Raw genomic sequence first — 20,776 nt, forward strand, 5'->3', positions numbered from 1 at the left:
GACGGGTTTCGAGGTTTTTGGGTTACATTTGCTCCAGCATACCCCTTGTATGCCATCCATTATGGCGCAACCGCCGGAATCTGGCTCTGACCTTCCGCATCCACCTCGAGCCCAACTACTTGGTTGACATTCGAATGTGTTTGGACAGTCTGTCAGATGGTTGCAAAAGGCACCTATACCCTTATGTTCAAGCCAGCACCATGGATCACCTTTTGTCCACCCACCACCTACGGCCTTGCCAGTGATGGGATCACATTTGTTCCAGCATACACCTTGTTTCCTCATCAAGCCACAACCATCCGCAGAGGTAGGTGCTGGATTTGTCGGGCGGGTAGTAGAAGTGGTAGACGTGGTTTTCGAGGTGGTAGTGGGGTCAGGCTTTGAGTCGGAAGTCGGCTTGGCCGTTGGGAACACCGGCACGACCATCGTTCCTGAATAGCTTGGGATGATGACCATGGGCACATTGCCTATTGTCGTACTGACCTGTTCGTTGCCGCCCACGTTCGGCACCCGGATAGTCGTGCCATCGACGTTGATGGCACCCCCCGTTACCGTATATGGTTCGCCCCCGACGATGACAATTTCTGGGATACTGGTAGTGATGGTCGAAGTCGTTCGGGGGGGGATATCCATTCGCCCCCTGGTCGTCATTGGGATCAATCTTGACACCTGTCGGGCAATACTTGCCCGTTGTTGTGGCCGAATTGGTTACTGAACATCCAGCAAAAGTGGCCGTTCTTGTGGTGGAGCAGCTGGTGCCAGAGCAAGTGACCCAGTAGTTGGTCGCTGTTTGCGTAGTGCACTCCTCGCTAGAACTGCTACCACAGTTCGAGGTACAGCGATGTCCGCACCCGGGACTATTGATATCGGTACAGGTTGGGGACGGGGCCTGGCTACTGAAAGTGGTTGTTGGAAGGAATCGGTTGGGGGGACAGTCGATTGAGAATAGATCGAATAGTTTGAAGCATGATGCGGTTGGGATGGGAGGAAACGAGGGCAGTGGAGGCACGGGTATATGCCCCGGCTTAGGGGTAGGCTTGGGTACTGGAGACCAATAGAAACCCCCGGCCTGGACCCATACCGGAACAACTGTCGTCGAGGTAGCGGAGGTGGCCGCTGAAGTCTGGACAGGGAGTGTGGTGGTTATGACTGTAGAAGTTGCGAGATCGGAGAGAGACGGGAACTGTGCCTCAGAGTAGATGTACGTCTCCCCATTGGTGTAGTATTGGGTTGTTCCAAGAGACGTAAATTCCTCAACAATTCCACCGTCCGGTGGGTTCGACCGGACAGAGACTGGAGGCAGGAAGAGTGTGGTGGAAGTACCGCCCGCCTCCAACGTGACGGGGTCGGGAGAATAGCTTGGAGTCAGGTAGAAGGAGAAGGGTCTCGTCTGCCCGCCGCCGACAGGCATATTGAAATAACTCATCGCTGTGGTGGTAACTAGCCGCATAATCATCAGTAATTGGTTATGGTAACAACATTGGGGCTCAGGGTTTGGTCATGCTGGGGCTGGGGTAAACAGTCTTGATAGTGGTTGGTCCTAAGGCAATGGACGTAGGCACTGGTAAGAAATAGATAGTCGTTGGGCCATTTAGGAGAAGGTCTGGCATTATCAACGTGCAAGGCGGAATGCACCCGACAACAGGGGAAGGTTTCAGGAAGATGCCTGGATCTACATATACCTCACCGGAGCCCTTACCATCGCCTCCAGTAGAGGTAGACACGGCACATGCACCTTCGGGGCAGTATCCATACTTGCAGGTGAACTCGCAAAGGGGCCCATAAACAGCTTCATCCATCCCTGGGCCAGCTTCACCAACCATTTCTGTTGCATCAGGGAGTGTGTGAAGAGCACCTTTGGCAGTACATGTGCACGCATTGATAGGGCAGAATCCCAAGTTGCAGGCAAAGTCACAAAGGCCGGCGAGATTGCCTTCCCCTGTGCCACCAATGCATGCCGGAGGTAGGAAGGGTGAAACAGTGGGAGTGGACAGCGGTGCAGAGACGGTGTTGCATGCGGTATCTGGACAGAATCCATGAGGACAGTCAAACGCGCAGAGACCGCTATAGCTGGCATCGAGTCCTTCCCGAGGATAGCCCATGGGGCCGGTCGCATTGGGTGTTTTACGTGGTTCGCCTTGGAGCTGGCAGTAACAGGCACCGAGAGGACAGTAGCCATACTTGCAACCAAACTCACATAGGCCAGCAAAGTTATCGGCTCCGGTGCCATTGACACATTTCTGATTGAAAAGGTTCGTTTCCGGCTTCGCATTGACGCTCTCACTGGCACTGGAACTGCCGACCCAGGCATTCCAATTTGTCAACCCCTTCACACAATCCGTGGATATGGAGCTGCCCCGGACCTGGGCAATCTGCTTCCCAGAGCGCGATAGGGTGACGACGACGTCCCCCAAGCTAGATCCGAAAGGAACACTACCATGGTAGATACCGACACCTCCATCTGGTTGCCAAGTCCAGCTGGCTTCCTGAGAAACTCCACCGATACTGACGGTGATGGTTGCCGGAGCACTGAGGAGAGCAGAGAAGAAGATGTGGTCCTGTACGATCTCGGTTGGATGAAACTCAATTTGAAGTTGACTCGCAGTGTTACCAGAGGTTCCCCCTGAGTTGCATGCGGACGCAGGCTGCGGTCGATGCCAAACAGTCAGCCCCTCTTTATTGATTGTCGCTTTCCCGTATTTATAGGTATCGATCAAAAAAGGAAGAAAGAGCCGCCAGCCATCATGAGGCATGTCCTCAACATAATTGTAGGGAGCTCGGCCAATGTCGAAGGCCTCCATGGCATAGTCTCGCAGTGGTCCGATATAGTGAGACTCGCCATAGTCGTTCCAGGAGATAATTTGAACGAACGGTGGCTTGAGATACCAAATTTCCTGCCACCGGTCATACCACAAGTTGTCCCCACTAAAGCAATGTCTATGTTAGCTATCGGAAAAGAAGCATGCGATGACTGCAGAAGAGGCACCACTCACCGCCACAGCCAATTCTTCTTATATCCCGGAAGATTCGTATAGAACCATGGGGAAGCCGGCATCATGTAAGGAAGACCATCGAGATATTCGGTGTACGAAGCGTCAACATAAGTGTTCATTTCTTGACCTCCCCATGGCCAAGCGGCCCAGTTGAAAAGACCGTCCGCTGTGCCCAGCTCTATTGCTGGCTTGGCTCCCAAGGACGACCAGTCTGGCACAAAGAAGCATCCTGTGGACTGCTTGATGACAAGCCAATCATCTGAATTTGCAGGACCTTCAAAGGTCGATACTAAGGGCTTGCCCTCGTAGTGGTAGTAGGAAGCCTTCCCACCGTAGTTGTTGATCATATTGATCACGTCGCTCATCTTCCAGGGCCCATTACCCGCATAATCAAAGGAAAAGAATAACTGGAACCCATGTTTCTCGGCTTGTTCAAAGAATATTGATACCGCTGCATCGTTGACGGGGTCGTCATTTGCCATATTCAGGGCAAAGGCATCGATGTGGGCTTCTTTGGCTTTGGCAATATCATCATCAAAATCACTTCCCGTATAGTTTCCAGTATTGCCGATCTAACATCAACATCAGCACTTCGTAGCTGCCCCTGCCTCTTCTCGGGGTCATAACATACCATGAAATGAGCAAACACGGCTTTGCCATGGCTGGTACCTGCCAGAAGCAAGGTCAGCAGGATCGGCCACACCAACATTGCGTCGGACGGGATAGAAGCGTGATGTCTCAACCGAGAGAGCCAAAGGCGATATGCTATCGCAACCTTATATACTTTTCATGAGGCCGGTGGTAGAGTTCTGTCTTGGGCTGTCTTAGCCGAGCTCCATAAGTAAGCACACTCAGTGTCTCTCTCGCACGTAATGAAATTGCCTCCTGAGAAGCCCCCACCCAAGTAAGATTTGATTCATTCTCACCATATTTCATACTCTAGTGGCAGCGCATGATGTTGTCCGAACGCCAAGAGCTTGGTCATAAAAAGTGACGGTGATTTTCGGATTTTCCCCTAGCGCGGCCCACGTTACATACACTAAGAGACGGTCCGAACAATAGCGTCGCACTAATCAATCATTAGGCGTTCGCCCTTAGACTCTCTACATACTTTGAGAGCTAAGTTTTAATTGCTCTGGGCCCCAGTGGGACGAAGATCCGGAGTAGGGAAAGTACCTTACAGGGCTTGAACTGGGTAGCGATATCATTGGCTCATCTCGAACAACAGGAAGCTCGACCAAAACTATGAAACTGTACCTGCGTCCCCACGCTAGCATGTCCGAGTTTTCTCTGTCCCCCTGGCCAATGCCTTCTGTATGCTAATGGAATTCAATTTATGACTCAAAGTACGCTATTCACGGTCGATTGGAGGGAATGTGACCCGAATACTCATTCCCACCTTGGGTGTTTTCACACCAACCATGAACATTCGTAGGTCCACTTCATTTCGCTTAGAGATAGACCGAGAAGTATTATGCTCCGAGAGTGGGATCAGTACTTGCGAGCATCCGGCAGGGTCCGGAGCGCTTCTTCTCCACGCATAATCATGAAGTTCCAGTCTAGGAAGCCGTGCTTTCCAATTTGTGCATGGTACATGTCTTGGTCACCCGGTCTCAGAAAGTCTCTCAAGTCTGAGAGGAGATTCTCTTAGCATCCGTTCCATTACCCCTAGTTCAGGTAGGACTCCTTAATTTGGTTCTCAGCATTCATGTGGACACCACAGAACTCCAGTCAATAGTATACATAACTCGGGTCCGGCGCCTGTGGGTGTCTTGTGTCCTAATCGCTTTCCGTTCTTTTGCACGCTCCATTCCAAGTTCAATATCACCAAGACCCGATCGTTTCCACCCCATCCTATATGGCGCAACGGACTCTCAGTGGCAGGACAACACCTGCGGCCAGTCTTTGGCGTGCCAGGACCTTCGTGCTTTTCCTCTTAGCGACCCTTCTCCTATTTGCTTTCCCAGTGAAAGGGTTGCACACGCATGGACGGGCTCATCGGCACTCGCGCGTCGAGCGGGCACCGCACAAACTAGTCGCTCGGGAAAGTGACTGGGATATATTCAAGAGGAAAGGGCGGATTCTCCATTGTGCGATGGATGGTGACCAGGAAGCTGCAAACCATGCCATCCCTGCCGCACCAATTAGCCCGTGGACAAACTATGGGGACTTGATAAGATACCGATGGAAGTTGGGCGGAACGAGAGACCCGGATGAGACAATGGCCCAGGATCTTCTTCAGGACATTTTCGAGGAACTTAACATTGATGCAGACCAAAACAAGATGATAAAAATTGATCAATCACTACCTGTAACCGTTGACAATAAAAATTATGAGGTAGGCAGTCTTCCAATTCTTGATTATGGTTATCACCTACTGACAACCTTTAGGAATCTGGAGCAGAATATAAGAGTCTGTTCAATGCAGATGCTGGACTGATCGTGGTGGACAATGTTATCAGCCCGGAGCATGCGAAGAGAAAAGGAACACCCATGGAAGGTATTGTGCCCCTAAGGCAGTGGTCCGATGTGACATTCCTCCTCTGGGAGCGATTTACCAAGGGTGCTCCCGGGGGATTGCGGCATATGTTTCAAAGTATAGTCATCAACGAACAATCGTTGAGTACTATGCGGCAAGCCGTTGGTGAGGCCGATAACTTCGACGACTGGGATAAGTATTCGCCAATGCAGGAGAACGGTAGAACCTTCCGGCCAGGCTCTGATGAGTACTATGCTCTGCTCTACTGTCCGAATGGTCGCGGTATTGGCTGGCTGTTGACTCAACATAAGGCCCAACTAGGTCTTCTGACGGTTTCCTCAATTATGGTGTTTGGAGCGGATGGCGAAGCGATGCTGTACTTTAAGATTGACCCCGTTGAACAAAACAATTAAACAGGGGGTAACATTACCTGCGGTTTATTAGAAAGACAGAGGGTTGCTTCTGTATCTGAATTACATTTTCGATTGAATTAGCTGCCTTGAGAATAGAGTTGTTTCTACCCTCCGCGTATGGCGAAAAAGGACATCAATTTCAGTGCAGCATTTTGTACTCGATGCGGTAGATTACGGTGAATGGAGTGTAAGAAGTATTTGTATTTTTGAAGCAGCCCTTTGGACATTTTCATGGAAAACTAGGAAAATGTATAAAAGATCTGATTTCTAGTCTTGGAATTGAGCACCTGCTTCAATAGCGGACTGCCGTCTTAGCAGTTCGTCCCAATCCTCTTCAGTGAATATAGAGGACCAAGCGAACCATATTCGGTGTGAAATCAATCTATTTGGAAAGCCCAGGGCGTCCATTCTGGCACCATCCCAGAATACAAGGCCATATGGACGAAAGACCGACAGACTAAGGCCTTTGAGGGGCGATCTAGGATCGTATTTACACGACCATAAACACCGCATACCCCTGGACGATCGCCTGTTGCTCAGGTCATTATCCATAATATCTGAGATGTCCATTTGCGCAGTTATCACAGTTGTATAGCATTGACAACAATGATCATAATCCTCTGAAGCCTTGGCATATAGCAACCAGGAATAAATGTTTTCACGTCCGTCTGCCTGTTGATCTAGCCAGTGAAGAAGAGTTGCTATCTGCTCCTCCTGGCCTTCGGCAGAGCGCTCCCAGAGGACTTTCCTCCAAAACATTTCCACATTGTTGTCCAACAAAGCGCTGACAGTCTCACCGTCTTCGATGGCCAGAGAACATTCAATATGTTTTTTCCGCAGCTCGTAAAAAAGAACAATACATAAGAAACTACTGAGTAGCCTTTGCTCTTCAACCCATGTCGGTGGGCCAATATCAACAGGAGTGTATGGAATACCCCGCTGGGGACGTCGGCTGAGATCAAGTACCGGGCGTGTAGAGTAAAATAATGTTTTGCGAGGCAAATGCTCTAGCTGCAGCTGGAGGCACCTTTTGATTGTAGAATGGAAATATGCGTGGATAAGACATCGCAGTCGAGGTATTAGGCGAAGGAGCCGATATAAAATAGCCGAGGGTGTTGACGGAGATATTGTCTTGAGATTAGAAGGGCATTCAAGGCGACGCTCTTGAACGTAATGTAAAATGCCAACGATATCCGTATCTATTTCCTGCATTGGGGTCCAGACGAGGATAATGAGTCGTATGATATCCTGAACATGTGGCGCCAGCCCCCTTTCGCGGACCGGATTGGCGATAATCGCATCCACGATCCGGGCAAAAAGCTCATTATTCTGGTGTAAAAATCCCGCAATATCCGGTGACGCCCTGCACAGGCTATGCAGCGCTGGTAGACTGGGAAGGTTTGATAGGATCCTTTGCAGGACAAACCAGGGAAGTCGGCCGAATGGATCGGTACCCATTTCTTTTGCTTTTGCTATGGATCTGAAAATGGACCGGAATATTATCGGTAATGAGAGATGAGAGTATCCGTTAGTAGCCCTGTTCAGTCCCAAGTTAGGCGATGAAACCAAGAGCAGTTGAAAGACGCTGCCTCGTACAGGAAGGAGGCTCACTTTAATCTCCCACGGCTGACCGGAAAATGGAGTATGTGGGCGGCGCCAAGCGAGCCGGCCCCGGAACCATCTCTTTAGTCAAGTCGCTAAGGTAAATGGAAGTGAAACATCAACTCCAAGCAGGGTAGCATTGTAGCTTTTAGTGCCTGCCAATAGTTCAAGGTAGACCCATGGATCTAAAACTTTTAACCCCAGCGGCAACGAATTGGTTTGAGTATCTAATTTCCGCCCGTTCCGCCGTAGTAGGGTTTGATTGCCTCTCCAACGCTCTAGCTAACTAGCAGTAGGCAACAGGTTGGATCTGAAAATATACTTGACAAGACCCTACATAGTTGTCGACAGTATTCGTTCCTTTCTGCCCATTCCGGCTCTTTTTTTCCTTCTTCCATTCCCCCATACAGCCCCAGAAACCTATCTGTCTTGAGAATGTTGTTCACAACTTCGCTTCTTCACCTAGCAGCCATCTTCTGCTCTTTGACTCTAGCGACAGCATCGGCTGACTGTCTCTCAGAGCTGACTTACAACGAGTTTGCATCATTCAATGGGGCACCCATCACCTTCAAGTACGGATTGCTCAACGCCACAGCCTGTGGACAGTACTGTGAGAGAGTCAAGGGATGTCAGGCATGGTCGTATGTTGAAGGGGGCGGCGAATGCGATCTATATTCCTCACCAGCTCTGTCCACAACCGTCATCCATCAGTTTGCTCATGGACGTTGTTCCGACAGCCCCGTTGAGCAGAATTAGCACATGGGAGTTGTTGTCGGGTTCTCCTGGAAGACAGCAGACAAATCAGTATCATTGATCTCGGAATCGTGTCAAAGTCATTCAATTCGTATGTTCCTTCACACCTTGGATTGTTTGAGGAACTAGTACCTTTCGGGAATATTGCTAACCCTCAACCATAGCCCCCTTTCTGCGTCCTGAGTTGCGGAGCCCATGGGTTCCTTCATTGCAAATTCTTTCTTTCATGTTTCCTTTACGCTTTCTTTCGCTAGTTTCTAAGCATGCTACCCTACTCAATAATCATATTCAATGCCATAGCGATAGATAGTACGACGCTGGTCTTTTGTATTGCTGACCAGTCCTCGATATTAGTATCAGATACATCTATTCCTAAATGAGTTGTTGAAACAAATCATTGCCTCTAATATCAATGTGAGTAGTTAATGCATTGGATCTGGCCAATACCACGGACAAGGACAAGTCCTCGAAACATAAAATGATCTAAATTGTACTTTCTCTCGTGTTATCTCTTAAAATGACACTGCACAGCGTGAGGATTTACAACAGCTTCATTCTCCTGCCCGCTTGGCCAGACTTCACGACTGCCAGCACCGCCAGCTGAGGTCTCTTATAGAACCATATTCATTCTAGGAAACGTGAAACAGTGAAAAAGAGCATTGTCTACTCATATCGGTCCCTCCGTTGAAAACCCTTCTGACGAAGACCATTATCAGTGCTGAGTTAATGTAGTATATACCCCAAGATATATTATGCGTATATCTTGATTCCTCTTTAAATTTAATGTCTGTATGTCGAGAATGACCTTGTTTGCTTGCTCTTCTTGTCCCCATAACATCTAGACTGTATTCAAGGAATTCTTTCCAATTAAGATCTATATATGTCTCCTAATTTTGTACCACAGATACTTGAAGCTCCACAAAGAATTCTTGAACTGGGCTTTTTATAGCAAAGAATAGACTTCAGGTCTAGCCATCTACCACAATGCTGAAGGAGGTATTCAACAAAATCCTCAAATGCATTTAAATGTGTCAATCCTTGTAGACTCGCAATAGCAGAATGCTATTCTGGCAGTATGCCAGGAGACTTTAGTACGACAAGCCTCTCTGGAAATGGGAAACCTGGGCAAGTACCGTATCAACATAGACGACATAACATCTCTTCATCTCCTTACCTGGAAAAATACTTTTCAGTCTCACCACACTACAATCAAGCAACCTTGCCTCTGCCAGACCATGCAACAGCAGGTCATCACATGAGGTCCTCAACAAAAGCTAAAGTCCTCGATATCTTAGACTGGCTCAAGGATGTATTCATTATCGACGCAACGGAAGCAGGTTATATCAGGAACAAGGAGGCGGTCGCAGCGAAACACGAGTCGTGGCCGTAAAGTTTGGGTTAGAAGGACTATTATTACTGAAAGCCAGAGATAAGGGGGAAGAACGTTCATGAAATTGTTTAAATGGTCAGTGCATATCTCGTTAAATATTCTGTATTTTGCTCAATTGAGACAGTCTTTCCGCGATTTCATCGCGCTATGTCAGTTCCTCCAACTCCATAAAAGAGTGCCCCAGAATCGGTCAACTAGCCAGCGTACAGGAAACCGTAAGGGGGAGATGCAGTGTGGCGCATAGAGGCACCAATCGTCGTCAGACATGATGCCTTGTGCATTTGACAACTTGGTAGACTCGTAGTACTCAGGGTAGAAACCACCGTCCTCCCAGTCGATAACCCCGGTGACCATGTAAAAGTCGGCATTCCCTGGGTCTTCTTGCACCATGATGTTGGGTTTCTTCAAATCACCATGGCTAAATACAGAACCTTCTAGGGATTTGTTGTCTTCATCCAAGAAAGACCGACGTAACTTGACGTAGGAAGGACTGGCGCGATGCCTTGCCGCGAACTGCAGCTCGTCAAAACCCCTAGCTGTGGTTATGCCTTTGTACGCGAGAGTTTCCATAATGCGGTGATCTTTGACTCCTTCTCCGCGTACGCCCCCAAGTTCAGTTCCGTCTTCCTGGTGTAATCTTCTGAGGCGAGAGAATATAACGTCCAGCTGTTTTTGTATGGATAGTTTACCTTCATGGGATAAGCGTGACCATACCTGGTGCATGGCGATCCCTGGAACATATGACATAAACATGGCACCAATATTACCAAGCATGATGAGGCCATGAGACTTAGGAATTGGTAAATCGGGGGCATTTTCAGCGAGATACTGGAGATTGTGGTACTCAGTAAGATCCCAACTGCTGGGAAAGATCTTGATAACAATGTCGTCACTGCATCTAACAACAGCACTGGTTCTAATCCTTAGTTCGAAAAGTCTGTCAGACTTCAAGATCAGGTCTTTCAGAGCAACTGAAAGGGGTACTTTCTCAGAAGAATCAGCCGCCGCAAGATGTTGATTGGCGAGCGCCAACGCCTGGGCAGATAGTGGGTAGATGATGCTAGCAGTGTTTACAGCTTCAAGTTTTTCGCGAAGCCAGTTGCGCGGCGGTTCTGGCTGCGCATTGGTGGGGACTTGTCTTCTTCCTTTGGCTTGGCCTATCTGTACTGGCGATCGTAGTCCGCGGGGAAAGCATCGCGCAAGTTGATTTCGGGTCGGGAATGTACCTGATCTTGGACACGATAAACGGTTTTAAAGTTAAGCCGACTGGCCTCAGATAGACCCGTGAATCGATTAACACGATGTGCACTAATATATCTCGTCCCGACAACAGATAGAAGGTCTGCTGCGGGGTCCTTCTCCAGCGCCTGGCGGAAGGCGTCCATCAGATCGCGATTCCATGTTTCAGCGTCGATCTATCGATGGGAAGGGACTTTTGCTTCTCCATCACCGCTACAGTCATTGGAGATTAGATACTGGTTTGATGAATGAGAGATGGGCAATATAAAAGAGGCGAGAACGTGAGAATCACATTAGGGATGCCGGTTCATGTGACTTTCATTACTAGTGGTAACGAGGGTTTGTAAATAACGAGGTGTTTCAATCTTCTTCTGTATAAGTATAAGTAGAAGAATAATACTAAGCTCCGCAAGTACACTGATACTGGCTGCAATTTACAGTCTGTAAATTTCTAAATTTACCCCTCAGGTGGTTTAGTGTGGACTTCAAATGACATATAGAATATCTTTGGGCCTCATCTGCTGACATTTTTATGAAGTGGCCCTTAGTTGAGCCTAGCCGCTGCATCCTTGATTGTTTTGTTAAAGAAGCAGGGCTGCTTGATCGTTTCCTTTGGGCCCTCTAGTGACATGTAGAAGCTCCTTCAGCCTTCTTCATAAGCTTGAACCTTATCTTGAGGTGTCGGAGGCATACTAAGCTGCTTGGGCCCTCAAGACGTCCAGGGTGTGAATGTCAGAAGAGTATGCCTCGTCTTGAGAAGCAATGAGGGCCAAGCTCGAATTCTTGCCATATAACACGATCCATGGTATATAAAGTGCGTTCGCAGCATTCCCATGGGTATAATGAGCTTGGAAAGGTATAGAGTGCCCCTGTTCCCGTTGACATGTATTGTCAAAACGATCTGTTTTGGAAAAACACTGGATATGTTCGTTTTTACAAGACACAAGGGGATATGTGCACAGAGACGTTTGGGTCTGAATGCCTCAAGCCAATTGGAAGGGCATAAGACGGAATCATGGTTTGGTACATATCGCGATGGTGGGCTTCATGGACTTGGAACAAATTCGGGACCGCTTTCGATGAGGTCAAACAGCGAGCCCTTGAATCCCGAACGCCGCTGAGCCCAGTAATAATGGTTGAACGCAAACAAACTATCCACACAGGCTGGCCGAGTCCGAAGCCATGTCGAGCTCTCCCAGAGGCCTTCCAGCGAGATGGGAATTTCTAAAAGGGCAAGGAACAAGGGGAAAGAGGTATTTTGTAACTTAGTACCGGTGCCAGCATTCGCAAAGAATTGGGTTCTAGCTTCGAGAATATCACTGGCAAGGGCAGTTGCGGTCGCATCCTCAACGGTCAGCGGATACCGGAGTCGATGGATGAGAAGAAGACCAGCAGTTCGATACATCACTGCCTGGGTGCGCATTGATAATATCTCTATCTCGCTGTACGCCTCCAAACAGATCCCAGGGCTATCAGGGGACCAGCTCCGGATCTGGTGTTCAACGTCCTCAAGGATCGTCTCCTGGGCGGATCCATCTGCCAGACGATGACTAACGACACACAGATCGTAGAGGATCGGGAGCAGCGATGTACAGAGACCTGCCACTCGATCAACGATTCCTGCACGGTTGAACACCGGTCGGATCACCGGTACCTGGCGATGCAGCAGGCACCATACCGTGTCCCACAAGATGGGTGCGATCGCGATGGGTTCCATAAATCGGTTGCGAGCAATATCCGAATACCATGGGAGAACAAGGGACAAAGAGCATCGGAGAATTGAGATTGCTCCTGTGGATGTAACCAGGGAATCAAACGCAGCCAATGCCTGCCCCAACATGAGAACTGCGAGTGCGTCATGAGTATGCGCAATAACCGCATTTCTGAGCTTGCCTACGGACGCAGCGCCGCTTCTCACATCAACTTGATCGGCCGTGAGCAAGCCAAAACGGGCCCACGAGAGACCGCTAGTGATAGCAGTGAAGATTTCATCCAACAGGCCCGGGGAATGACGGTGGCAGTATTCCAGAGCTCGTTGGAAGTCCTCTGCAAACGTGAATCCAAACATATAGATATCATTTAGAAGATAGAAATCCACAACCTCTAGGTGCCGAGGAAAACCCAAATGTGTGGACTCCGGAGACCGCTCGCCGGACTCCTTGACTGAGCTGGACTTGATTACAAGCTGGGGTTCCTCCCGAGCTTCCTCCTCAGGGCTACCCGCAGATAGGGCATAGTCCCATACGGCGAGGGACTCTTTCGCTACCCCAGGAAGCCCTTGTTTCGGCGGGCGCCCTCCACGTAGTTGCTGTCGGGAGACGGTGCAGGCAAGAGATGATTTCTCACACCGAACGCATATGGAGGAAGCTGGGCGTATCAAGCATCTCTTCTTTCTATTATAGCATTGATCGCAAGCTCTTTTCTGCATCATGAGCCTCCTTTTCTATCACAATTAGACTCTGTAAGGCCGGAGTGGAGCAAGGGGAGTCTAGTTCCCATATAAGAAGCCGAGTTGCCGAGGCCTTTCGGAATTCGAACGGATACGATGGAGACGTTGAAAAGCTTGGCAGTCTCCGCTCGTTTTCAGCCTGAGTCCTGAGAATGGCTGACCTGGAGCTACGTATGGGTCTATCAAGTGGCGACCGATGATCCTCCCCACTGGCGGAGGGTTTTTTCGATTTATGGGATAGCGGAATGCGGAGACAGCCAATAAAATAGAGTACCCGTTAACTTCCCCAGACACGTGTTATTATCGACATCATGCACAAACGGTAAAAAACACCTGCCCAAGTCCAATCAACTCATGGCACCCTGCTAACTTTACGAGTTCGCCAGCTCCTGCTCCAGGCGCCGCAATCTGACCAAACCTTGCGAGGCATTGTCTCGCAAGAGTTCCTGGATCCAGTTCGGAAGCCCACGGATCATGGAAGCGAAGCCGTGAGACGAGGGAACAACGACCTGGCCCCCATTTCCGTTCACAAGCTGCTTCACCACTGCTTGGGAGACCTTTTCAGGTGTCATAATTGGCTGTCCAAACCGTGATCTGTGTTGGGTGATGTCATTGATCATGGGTGTCTGAACCCACAGCGGGTGGATCACACTAATAGGCCTTTATTAGAGGCTGCCCGCTTTTAATCAGATATATGAGGGGGGGAACTAACCTTGTGCGCACTCTTCTTGAGCCATACCAGTGCTTGATCTCCTGGGTCAAACTTTCGTGGAAGGCAAGCGCCCCAGCTTTCGAACAAGCGTAGTCGGCCAACTCTCCTATGGCTACAAAGCTGGCCAAGCTGGCGATGTTCACGATGTGACCATGGTCATTTTTGATCATACTAGGCAAGAACTCCTTCACAGTCCAGAAATGTGATAGAGCGTTGACCTCAAGGGTCAGGCGTATCTTTTCTTCCGGTTCGTCCAGGATGGTTCCCCCACAGCCAACACCGGCGTTGTTGATCAAAACCGTCGGATGACCATGATCCCTCCGTACCGTTGTAGCTGCCTGTTTGATTTCGGCAGAAGATGTAAGATTGACCTTGTAGAAAAACACATTCGATGCTACATTGTACGTTAGAGAATGTTCAGTGATACCCGTTGCTGAAGATCACTCACGCAAAGGAAACTTGGGCTCCTGAACATCAAAAATGATAATCTTAACTTTCAGCTCGGACAAGTCTTGCATTATCTGCTTTCCGATTCCACTGCTTCCTCCCGTCAGAAGTACCAACTCCTTAGATGCATCCCAAGGGCGCGCGTGAACCCAGTTGTTCTGTGCCCTTTGGGATAGGTATCTGTTGACAACTCTCAGCGACTGAAAAGCTGCCACAAACGCGATCGCCTTGCGTACAAATGGACGGGACAGATAGTCCTGAGCATCAGGCGGTAGTTGGGAAAAGAGGGCTTGAGCCTTGTCCAAACAAAGCTGTAGCAGATGATTGGCAGACATAATGATGATTTGAAAGGCGATAGTGTTGGTTCCTGTGATGAACCATGGCGATGGTCGCTGTTGGTCTTTTTATAGCTCTTGCAAGACTCGCTACTCCAACTTTTTTATCAAATAAACCTGGAACCACCGAGCCGAACCTAGGATAATCCTTCGTAAGTTAAAGTTCTACGTTTTGCATGTGGAGCCCAGGCGGAGGGTTTTTACCACTCTGGGGAATCCCAGAGCCATCTCAACGGCACCACCCCGCTAGCGAAGTATATGAGGTCGGAAGTTGTTGTACATGACCATGATGCGGTTAACCGAAGATCTTGTAATTGGCCTCGGGGTGGAAAATACTCGTAGGAGAGGTAAGGGGGGCATATGAGTGTTGATCCACCTGACTGTAATCCCTCGCCGCGTCTCTACATATAAATATCCCTACCCCATCGTATGGTATGTAGCAACATTTTAGATTCATTCAACTTATATCCTATCTTTTCTTCAAGATGTTATCAACTTCATTTGATGTCCTCATTGTCGGAGCGGGGATATCTGGCATCAATGCCGCCTATCGTCTCCAGACTGACTTCCCTGACTACCGCGTCGCCATCCTGGAGGCCCGGAACAACATCGGGGGCACTTGGGATCTTTTCCGCTATCCCGGCATTCGATCAGACTCTGACCTGTACACCTTTGGTTTCAAGTGGTTTCCATGGAATCAATCGAACCCCATCGCAGAAGGGGCGGACATCTTGAGGTACCTAGACGATGCGGCTACGGCAAATGGCATCAAGCAGCATATCCGCCTCAACCATCGAGTAAAGGCAGCCAAATGGGACGGTCATGAGTGGAACCTCGACGTACAAAGCGGGGATACTTCAGAAACACTAAGCGCTCGCTTTGTAATATTTGCGACCGGCTACTACGATTACCACAACCCCTTGGAAGCCACAATTCCTGGGCTACAGAATTTCCAAGGGGAAGTGATTCATCCCCAGTTCTGGCCGGACAAATTCGATGCCCTAGGCAAAATAATTATAGTTATTGGCAGTGGTGCGACCGCAGTGACACTTATACCGTCACTCGCAGAGGACTCTGAATCCGTGACGATGTTGCAGCGCAGCCCTACCTATCTTGCCTCCATCCCGAATGATCGCTTCAACACCGCCTGGGCCAGACTATTACCAAGGTCAATGATGTACTATGTCCGTCGACTGTGGTATCTGGTGGTTCCCCAGTTGTTCTATCGCTTTTGTCATACCTTCCCAAACGCTGCGAGATCCATGCTGCAAAAGGGCATGAGGGCGCAACTGCCACCAAGTGTCCCTTTAGATCCCCATTTCGTACCTCGCTACAACCCTTGGGATCAAAGACTCTGTGCCTGTCCAGACGGAGACTTCTTCAGGGCCGTAAGATCCACAAAAGCGAAGGTTGAGACGGGGGTGATTAAGATGGTTGATGGAGGCGGGATTCAGCTGGCGTCTGGGAAACGACTCGACGCCGATGTTATCGTCACGGCGACTGGTTTAAGAATGCAATTCTTCGGTGGCATCCCCATATACATCCAAGGAGAGAAGCTGGATACTTCCGAAAAATACACGTGGAATGGCCTCATGCTCCAGGATCTCCCGAACGCAGCAATGGTGATGGGTTACGTGAACGCCTCATGGACGCTTGGGGCAGATATTGCCATGCAGCTTGTTTGTAAGATCCTGAAACACATGGCAGGCAATGGCTATTCAACTGCTATTCCTACTCTTGTGTCTCAAGGTCAGCTGGGCAAGAAGTCTGTGATGGGTCTCAGTTCCACTTACGTCAAGCGAGCAGCCAAGGAGCTGCCAAAGGCGTCAGACGAGCGGCCATGGGTATCACGTACTGGTTACTTTTCCGATTTATACTTTGCAACATTTGGTAATATAAGGAAGGGTCTTGCTTTTTCCTAGTTATGAAACTCTAATCTGGCCCTGTGGTGGAAGGACTGCGCCCCTCATGTATCCTGGATATTGCTGTCATTCTGTGAAGCTTCTTTCTTCACGCTCAATTCTATTCTGTCGCATATTGGTGTGTATCAAGCGTCCTAGAGCCACATGATCTGCATAGTTCGATTCAAGACACTACAATTTTTGATGAATTTTTAGTGATCTTTGCCCATGCATAGGTAATGAGGAAACCTGATCTCGTCTTGTAGGGTATACAGCTCACACTCTCCGGTACCTTCCTCCGGACAGTACTGTAAATATACCCTTTTGCTCAATGCTATCCGGGCTATAATATCCTCCCCTGAGTTGCCGTAATATTCAATCTTAGAACAGTGCATTCTCGTAGACTGCCCCGCTCACTCGGGGGCTCACTTGGATTTTATTCATCAACAGCGAAGGACGCATGAGAACAGTTGAACAATGGTTGCTTTTAGTTTGGTTACCCAGTGGTCCTAGTAGTTTCTGTGATGGATAGGCTCTTAAGAAAGGCAGATGCAGAGCGGCCGGCTTCTTCCAACTATTTTTGGCCTTGTCCATTTTGCTCTGCTTATGTGTGGCCCCTCGAATCATCACAATGATATGATGTATTCTTGGTCTCTTTGCTTTTAGACACAACACAAATACCAATTGAATCCATTCGGGTTTTCATTTTTATATGTCTCGGATCATATCGACTCTCCATGGTTGTCACACATCCCCCCAAAAGTACAACAGATATACGGTCGCTTTATAGCAGTCAAGACGGAAATATGGGAGTGTTATGGGGCACGTAACGATACATTCAAGTCCAATGTTTTGGAAAGGGTTGTAGCCGCTGTGCAAGCGATGCAGGTGGTACGCCGTTGTCCGAAATGGAAGGGGAAAGACTGAAAAGGAGCGAACCCATCAAAAATTGCAAATCCAAGGTAATTGTGGAGTATAAGATCCTCTAAGCATCTACCTGAAGGTCAACAAGGCATTTTCACATGGCTAATGTTGTAGTTGCTCTAGTGATTTCCATTCAAAGAACGCAGTTCCTGCTTTTGTCTTTACCTTCACTGGTTGTGTCGTTGAACTGAATTCAATACCATAACAGCTATGACTGCTCATTGTCAACTATGTCGACGCGCCATTGCAGCGGCTAAGGCGAACTAAGATTGGCATGTCTGAAGTCTCTCCAGGCTAGACTCCGAACTCTAAAAAAAAAAGTCTTGTAATTGAGCATATTCTCCTTTCCTTCGGTTCCAGCAAGCGACAGTATGCAATATGTCTCACACTAGTTCCTATTGAGGATGTAACTATGAACTGTATTGCAATAAATGCAGTGGTCAAGGATCATACTATGATAATAGAAGGAGGCTTGCACATCTGCCCTGGTATGAAAACATCGTCTATTCCAACTACAGCTAGTAAAATGGTGGAACGGCTCCAACCACACTGGGCTTCTAGGACTTGTCTATGATTAGCGTAGTTCCAACAGAGAGCAAATTGTCAGCTAAACTAGGTAACCCTTGAAGCTCTCTCGCGGTGAGCTGGTTCATGGTGAACAATAACTCATCGGAGTCGTCGCACAGCTTTCTGAGTGCAGCTGCGTTTTCACAACAACCCTCGCCAGAGTATAATTATGTAATTTGAACCATTTTGTATAATTCGAACGAGCTGGAATACTGAGCCTTACTATCCTGGAAGGAGGTTGATCTACAGTCTGGCTTTCCACCTATCATATAGCAGCTGGTATGGAAGAGATGTGAGTCTGTGAGTAATGGACCACTCATATATCCAGTGTAAGGCAATCCGGGGAAGGCCCACCAGCCGGCTCACTCTATGATCGTCACGTACTTTTGCAAATGTTATCGCGAACGTGCTCTTGAGATGGACTTGAGAGGGCAGTCAAGGTCCAGACTCCTGTTTCTCGAATGGAGCTTCGCAAGACTCAATTTATTAGGGTTGTTACCAGGGTCACACTATTCCGTGTTCGTGAAAGTGGTCAATTTGACTTTCGTCGGAAGGTTCAAGAGGAGAGAACCAGAAGCTCCAATGGTTCGGTTACCTCAATGGCAGTGGATACAAATCATCAATTCTCTGTGCCATATCACATTGTACAATGATCCTTTATCACCATCGTAGCGGCCCTTGGTTTTTGGAATCGTGATTGTTACCCGCAGGAGCGAAGCGAAGTATCCCGCCATCACAATGCCGTTTGTTGATCACATCACATTGCATCCGAGATCAAATCACCTTGAGGGGTAACTACTATCAAGCATGCGTCATACCGGTATTGGCCCACTATCCGTATGTCCTTCGAAATTATTGTTGCTATTGTTTGAATTATATGTGCGGTCGATGCGGAACAGTGAGACAACAGCCCCCTAAATTAGGGCATGTCCTACATGGTCGGCTTAATGCCTAGCTTGTATCACAGTCACGGTGATGGTGTATCGGCGGATAAGGCCTCCCTAGCTTGGGCGCTAAATGGATGTCTTGGAAAGTCGCTATCTTGAAGTTCAGAAGCCATCGGTTGTTTTGAAACTGATCCGAGTGTCATTGTGAGAGAACGCAGCAGGTCAACCAATCAAGCGCACTAGAAGATATGGAAGAGACAGATCTCTGACACTGATCTCCATTCTTGCTTTTTCCCGTCCAGGACTTTATAAAACCGAAAAGGTGTACTCCTCTGGTGCCTCCACGAGGCTCTGTGTCCAATATCACGACCAGGTAAGGGTGATAGCATGGTAGTGGAGATTGTGTGGGCTGTTTAGAAGATATGATTTGGTGTTGCCGCGATTGCCCGTTGGGAGAAGGAAATTAGCACGAATCCCACCAATCCTTCGAGAGAAATACAGCGACAGGCAACTATCCAGTGAGGATGATTTATCGTCCTGGACACGACAGATTTACGCGCCGAGGAGGTCACTTGAGGTGGAGTTGTGGACGGTGATTGGTGGGCGGAGGTGACGAGGGCTGCAGTGTGAAGAAACGCCCGCCTGCAGGTTGGAGGCCAATCAGCACCGCTGCATCACCTGGGATCACCTGCGATCACCTTACCTTGCCGCCGCTCCATCACTACTACCGTTTCTACCTCCCTTCAACCCCCGCTTTTGTCCCATACCTTCATCAACTAGTACTGCGACTACCACTGCTCGATCCATTCTTCGTACTACTCAACTAAGCTGTTAGCACTAACTCTCATGCAGTTGCCTTTTATCTATTTATGAATATGACCCATACTAATGATTGACCAAAGTAGTACCACTAATGCTTCTAGTCTGACTACATTTCCCGCCCAGTGTATCCTGGTACCGTCAATTGGCCGTACTCTTGCTGCCGTCTCAATTAGCCCCAAACCTTGCGCAGTGTCGATGTTCTCGCATCATGCGGTGGGATTGGACTTGATCGTGATCACTGACCGATGCTCTAATGAGGTACTAATTAACCTAGTTTCGATCGGGTGGAAGTTTTATCCAGAGCTCCCAGCCATGTATGGGAAGATGGACTGCCAAACGTCGGCCAATGCCATTATCAGGTTGTGTCCCTGCACGCTCGTTGGTGCGCGTGCGGCCGAGCCATCGATGGGTCCTATCGGTCTTCTCCTACTAATCAAATCCCTGGACCGTTCGCTCCTGCTTGCGGGTTGACATCCTGGTCACTGGAAGCGCCCGTCAACCCACCTTGGCGCGAGCTCCAATTGCTTGATGGCTCGAGATTTTGATCGTCCGTGGCCGTCGTCTCGCAAGACGTCTCATATTGTCAGAGTCTGTGGGTGGTCTGCACGGGGTACGATCGCCATGAACTTGATAGAGAGGCTGGCGCTATCAGAGGGAATCGTAGGAGCTCGAGGAACGTGCCTCCTTAAAGCAATATCTGTTACCAAGAATTAATATACCCCCTGTCCCTCCGATCGTCTCCTTATTCATACCCCCTCCCCGCCTCCGCTCTAGTTCTTTTCTTAATCTTTCCCCTCCCTCCCATATGCCACCAACGTGGATTTCAGGTTAGTGCGAGGGTTCCCTAGTACATCTGCTGCATC

At 48.8% G+C, this 20,776-nt stretch overlaps 8 protein-coding genes across 8 annotated transcripts; 3 read left to right on the forward strand and 5 right to left on the reverse strand.

Moving 5' to 3' along the window:
• Positions 1-373: 373 nt before the first annotated feature.
• Positions 374-3,702, reverse strand: BDV37DRAFT_272220 (glycoside hydrolase family 71 protein; the record flags this gene model as incomplete). Its single annotated transcript, XM_032084839.1, has 7 exons — positions 374-439; positions 484-640; positions 684-1,183; positions 1,259-1,440; positions 1,505-2,925; positions 2,994-3,565; positions 3,625-3,702. 7 exons carry the CDS (start codon positions 3,700-3,702, stop codon positions 374-376), a joined length of 2,976 nt encoding a protein of 991 aa, XP_031940602.1.
• A 1,386-nt stretch (positions 3,703-5,088) lies between these two features.
• BDV37DRAFT_272221 (uncharacterized protein) lies at positions 5,089-5,885 on the forward strand (the record flags this gene model as incomplete). Its single annotated transcript, XM_032084840.1, has 2 exons — positions 5,089-5,331; positions 5,385-5,885. 2 exons carry the CDS (start codon positions 5,089-5,091, stop codon positions 5,883-5,885), a joined length of 744 nt encoding a protein of 247 aa, XP_031940603.1.
• A 218-nt stretch (positions 5,886-6,103) lies between these two features.
• Positions 6,104-7,431, reverse strand: BDV37DRAFT_250677 (uncharacterized protein). The gene has a single exon (XM_032082199.1). It carries the CDS (start codon positions 7,341-7,343, stop codon positions 6,153-6,155), a length of 1,191 nt encoding a protein of 396 aa, XP_031940604.1. The 5' UTR covers positions 7,344-7,431; the 3' UTR covers positions 6,104-6,152.
• Positions 7,432-7,891: 460 nt separating this feature from the next.
• Positions 7,892-8,558, forward strand: BDV37DRAFT_250678 (uncharacterized protein). The gene is made up of 2 exons (XM_032082200.1): positions 7,892-8,331; positions 8,405-8,558. The coding sequence occupies exon 1, from the start codon at positions 7,923-7,925 to the stop codon at positions 8,241-8,243; it is 321 nt and encodes a 106-aa protein (XP_031940605.1). The 5' UTR covers positions 7,892-7,922; the 3' UTR covers positions 8,244-8,331; positions 8,405-8,558.
• Positions 8,559-9,766: 1,208 nt separating this feature from the next.
• Positions 9,767-11,013, reverse strand: BDV37DRAFT_250679 (phosphotransferase family protein). Its single transcript, XM_032082201.1, has one exon. It carries the CDS (start codon positions 10,402-10,404, stop codon positions 9,781-9,783), a length of 624 nt encoding a protein of 207 aa, XP_031940606.1. The 5' UTR covers positions 10,405-11,013; the 3' UTR covers positions 9,767-9,780.
• A 161-nt stretch (positions 11,014-11,174) lies between these two features.
• Positions 11,175-13,576, reverse strand: BDV37DRAFT_250680 (Zn(II)2Cys6 transcription factor domain-containing protein). Its single transcript, XM_032082202.1, has one exon. The coding sequence runs from the start codon at positions 13,298-13,300 to the stop codon at positions 11,915-11,917; it is 1,386 nt and encodes a 461-aa protein (XP_031940607.1). The 5' UTR covers positions 13,301-13,576; the 3' UTR covers positions 11,175-11,914.
• A 113-nt stretch (positions 13,577-13,689) lies between these two features.
• On the reverse strand, positions 13,690-14,997 carry BDV37DRAFT_294702 (SDR family oxidoreductase; the record flags this gene model as incomplete). Its single annotated transcript, XM_032089691.1, has 3 exons — positions 14,479-14,997; positions 14,031-14,424; positions 13,690-13,969 (listed from the first exon to the last, which is right to left on the reverse strand). Exons 1-3 carry the CDS (start codon positions 14,810-14,812, stop codon positions 13,690-13,692), a joined length of 1,008 nt encoding a protein of 335 aa, XP_031940608.1. The 5' UTR covers positions 14,813-14,997.
• Positions 14,998-15,297: 300 nt separating this feature from the next.
• Positions 15,298-16,734, forward strand: BDV37DRAFT_294704 (flavin-containing monooxygenase; the record flags this gene model as incomplete). Its single annotated transcript, XM_032089692.1, has 1 exon — positions 15,298-16,734. The coding sequence occupies one exon, from the start codon at positions 15,298-15,300 to the stop codon at positions 16,732-16,734; it is 1,437 nt and encodes a 478-aa protein (XP_031940609.1).
• Between the last annotated feature and the right edge of the window lie 4,042 nt (positions 16,735-20,776).

This window comes from Aspergillus pseudonomiae, assembly GCF_009193645.1.
Source record: "Aspergillus pseudonomiae strain CBS 119388 unplaced genomic scaffold BDV37scaffold_41, whole genome shotgun sequence".
In the NCBI taxonomy this organism is placed as follows: domain Eukaryota; kingdom Fungi; phylum Ascomycota; class Eurotiomycetes; order Eurotiales; family Aspergillaceae; genus Aspergillus; species Aspergillus pseudonomiae.

Excerpts from the sequence above, each read along its gene's own strand:
- BDV37DRAFT_250677 (XM_032082199.1), bottom strand. The coding sequence starts at position 7,343 with ATGGGTACCGATCCATTCGGCCGACTTCCCTGGTTTGTCCTGCAAAGG.
- BDV37DRAFT_250678 (XM_032082200.1), top strand. The coding sequence starts at position 7,923 with ATGTTGTTCACAACTTCGCTTCTTCACCTAGCAGCCATCTTCTGCTCT.
- BDV37DRAFT_250679 (XM_032082201.1), bottom strand. The coding sequence starts at position 10,404 with ATGCTTGGTAATATTGGTGCCATGTTTATGTCATATGTTCCAGGGATC.
- BDV37DRAFT_250680 (XM_032082202.1), bottom strand. The coding sequence starts at position 13,300 with ATGATGCAGAAAAGAGCTTGCGATCAATGCTATAATAGAAAGAAGAGA.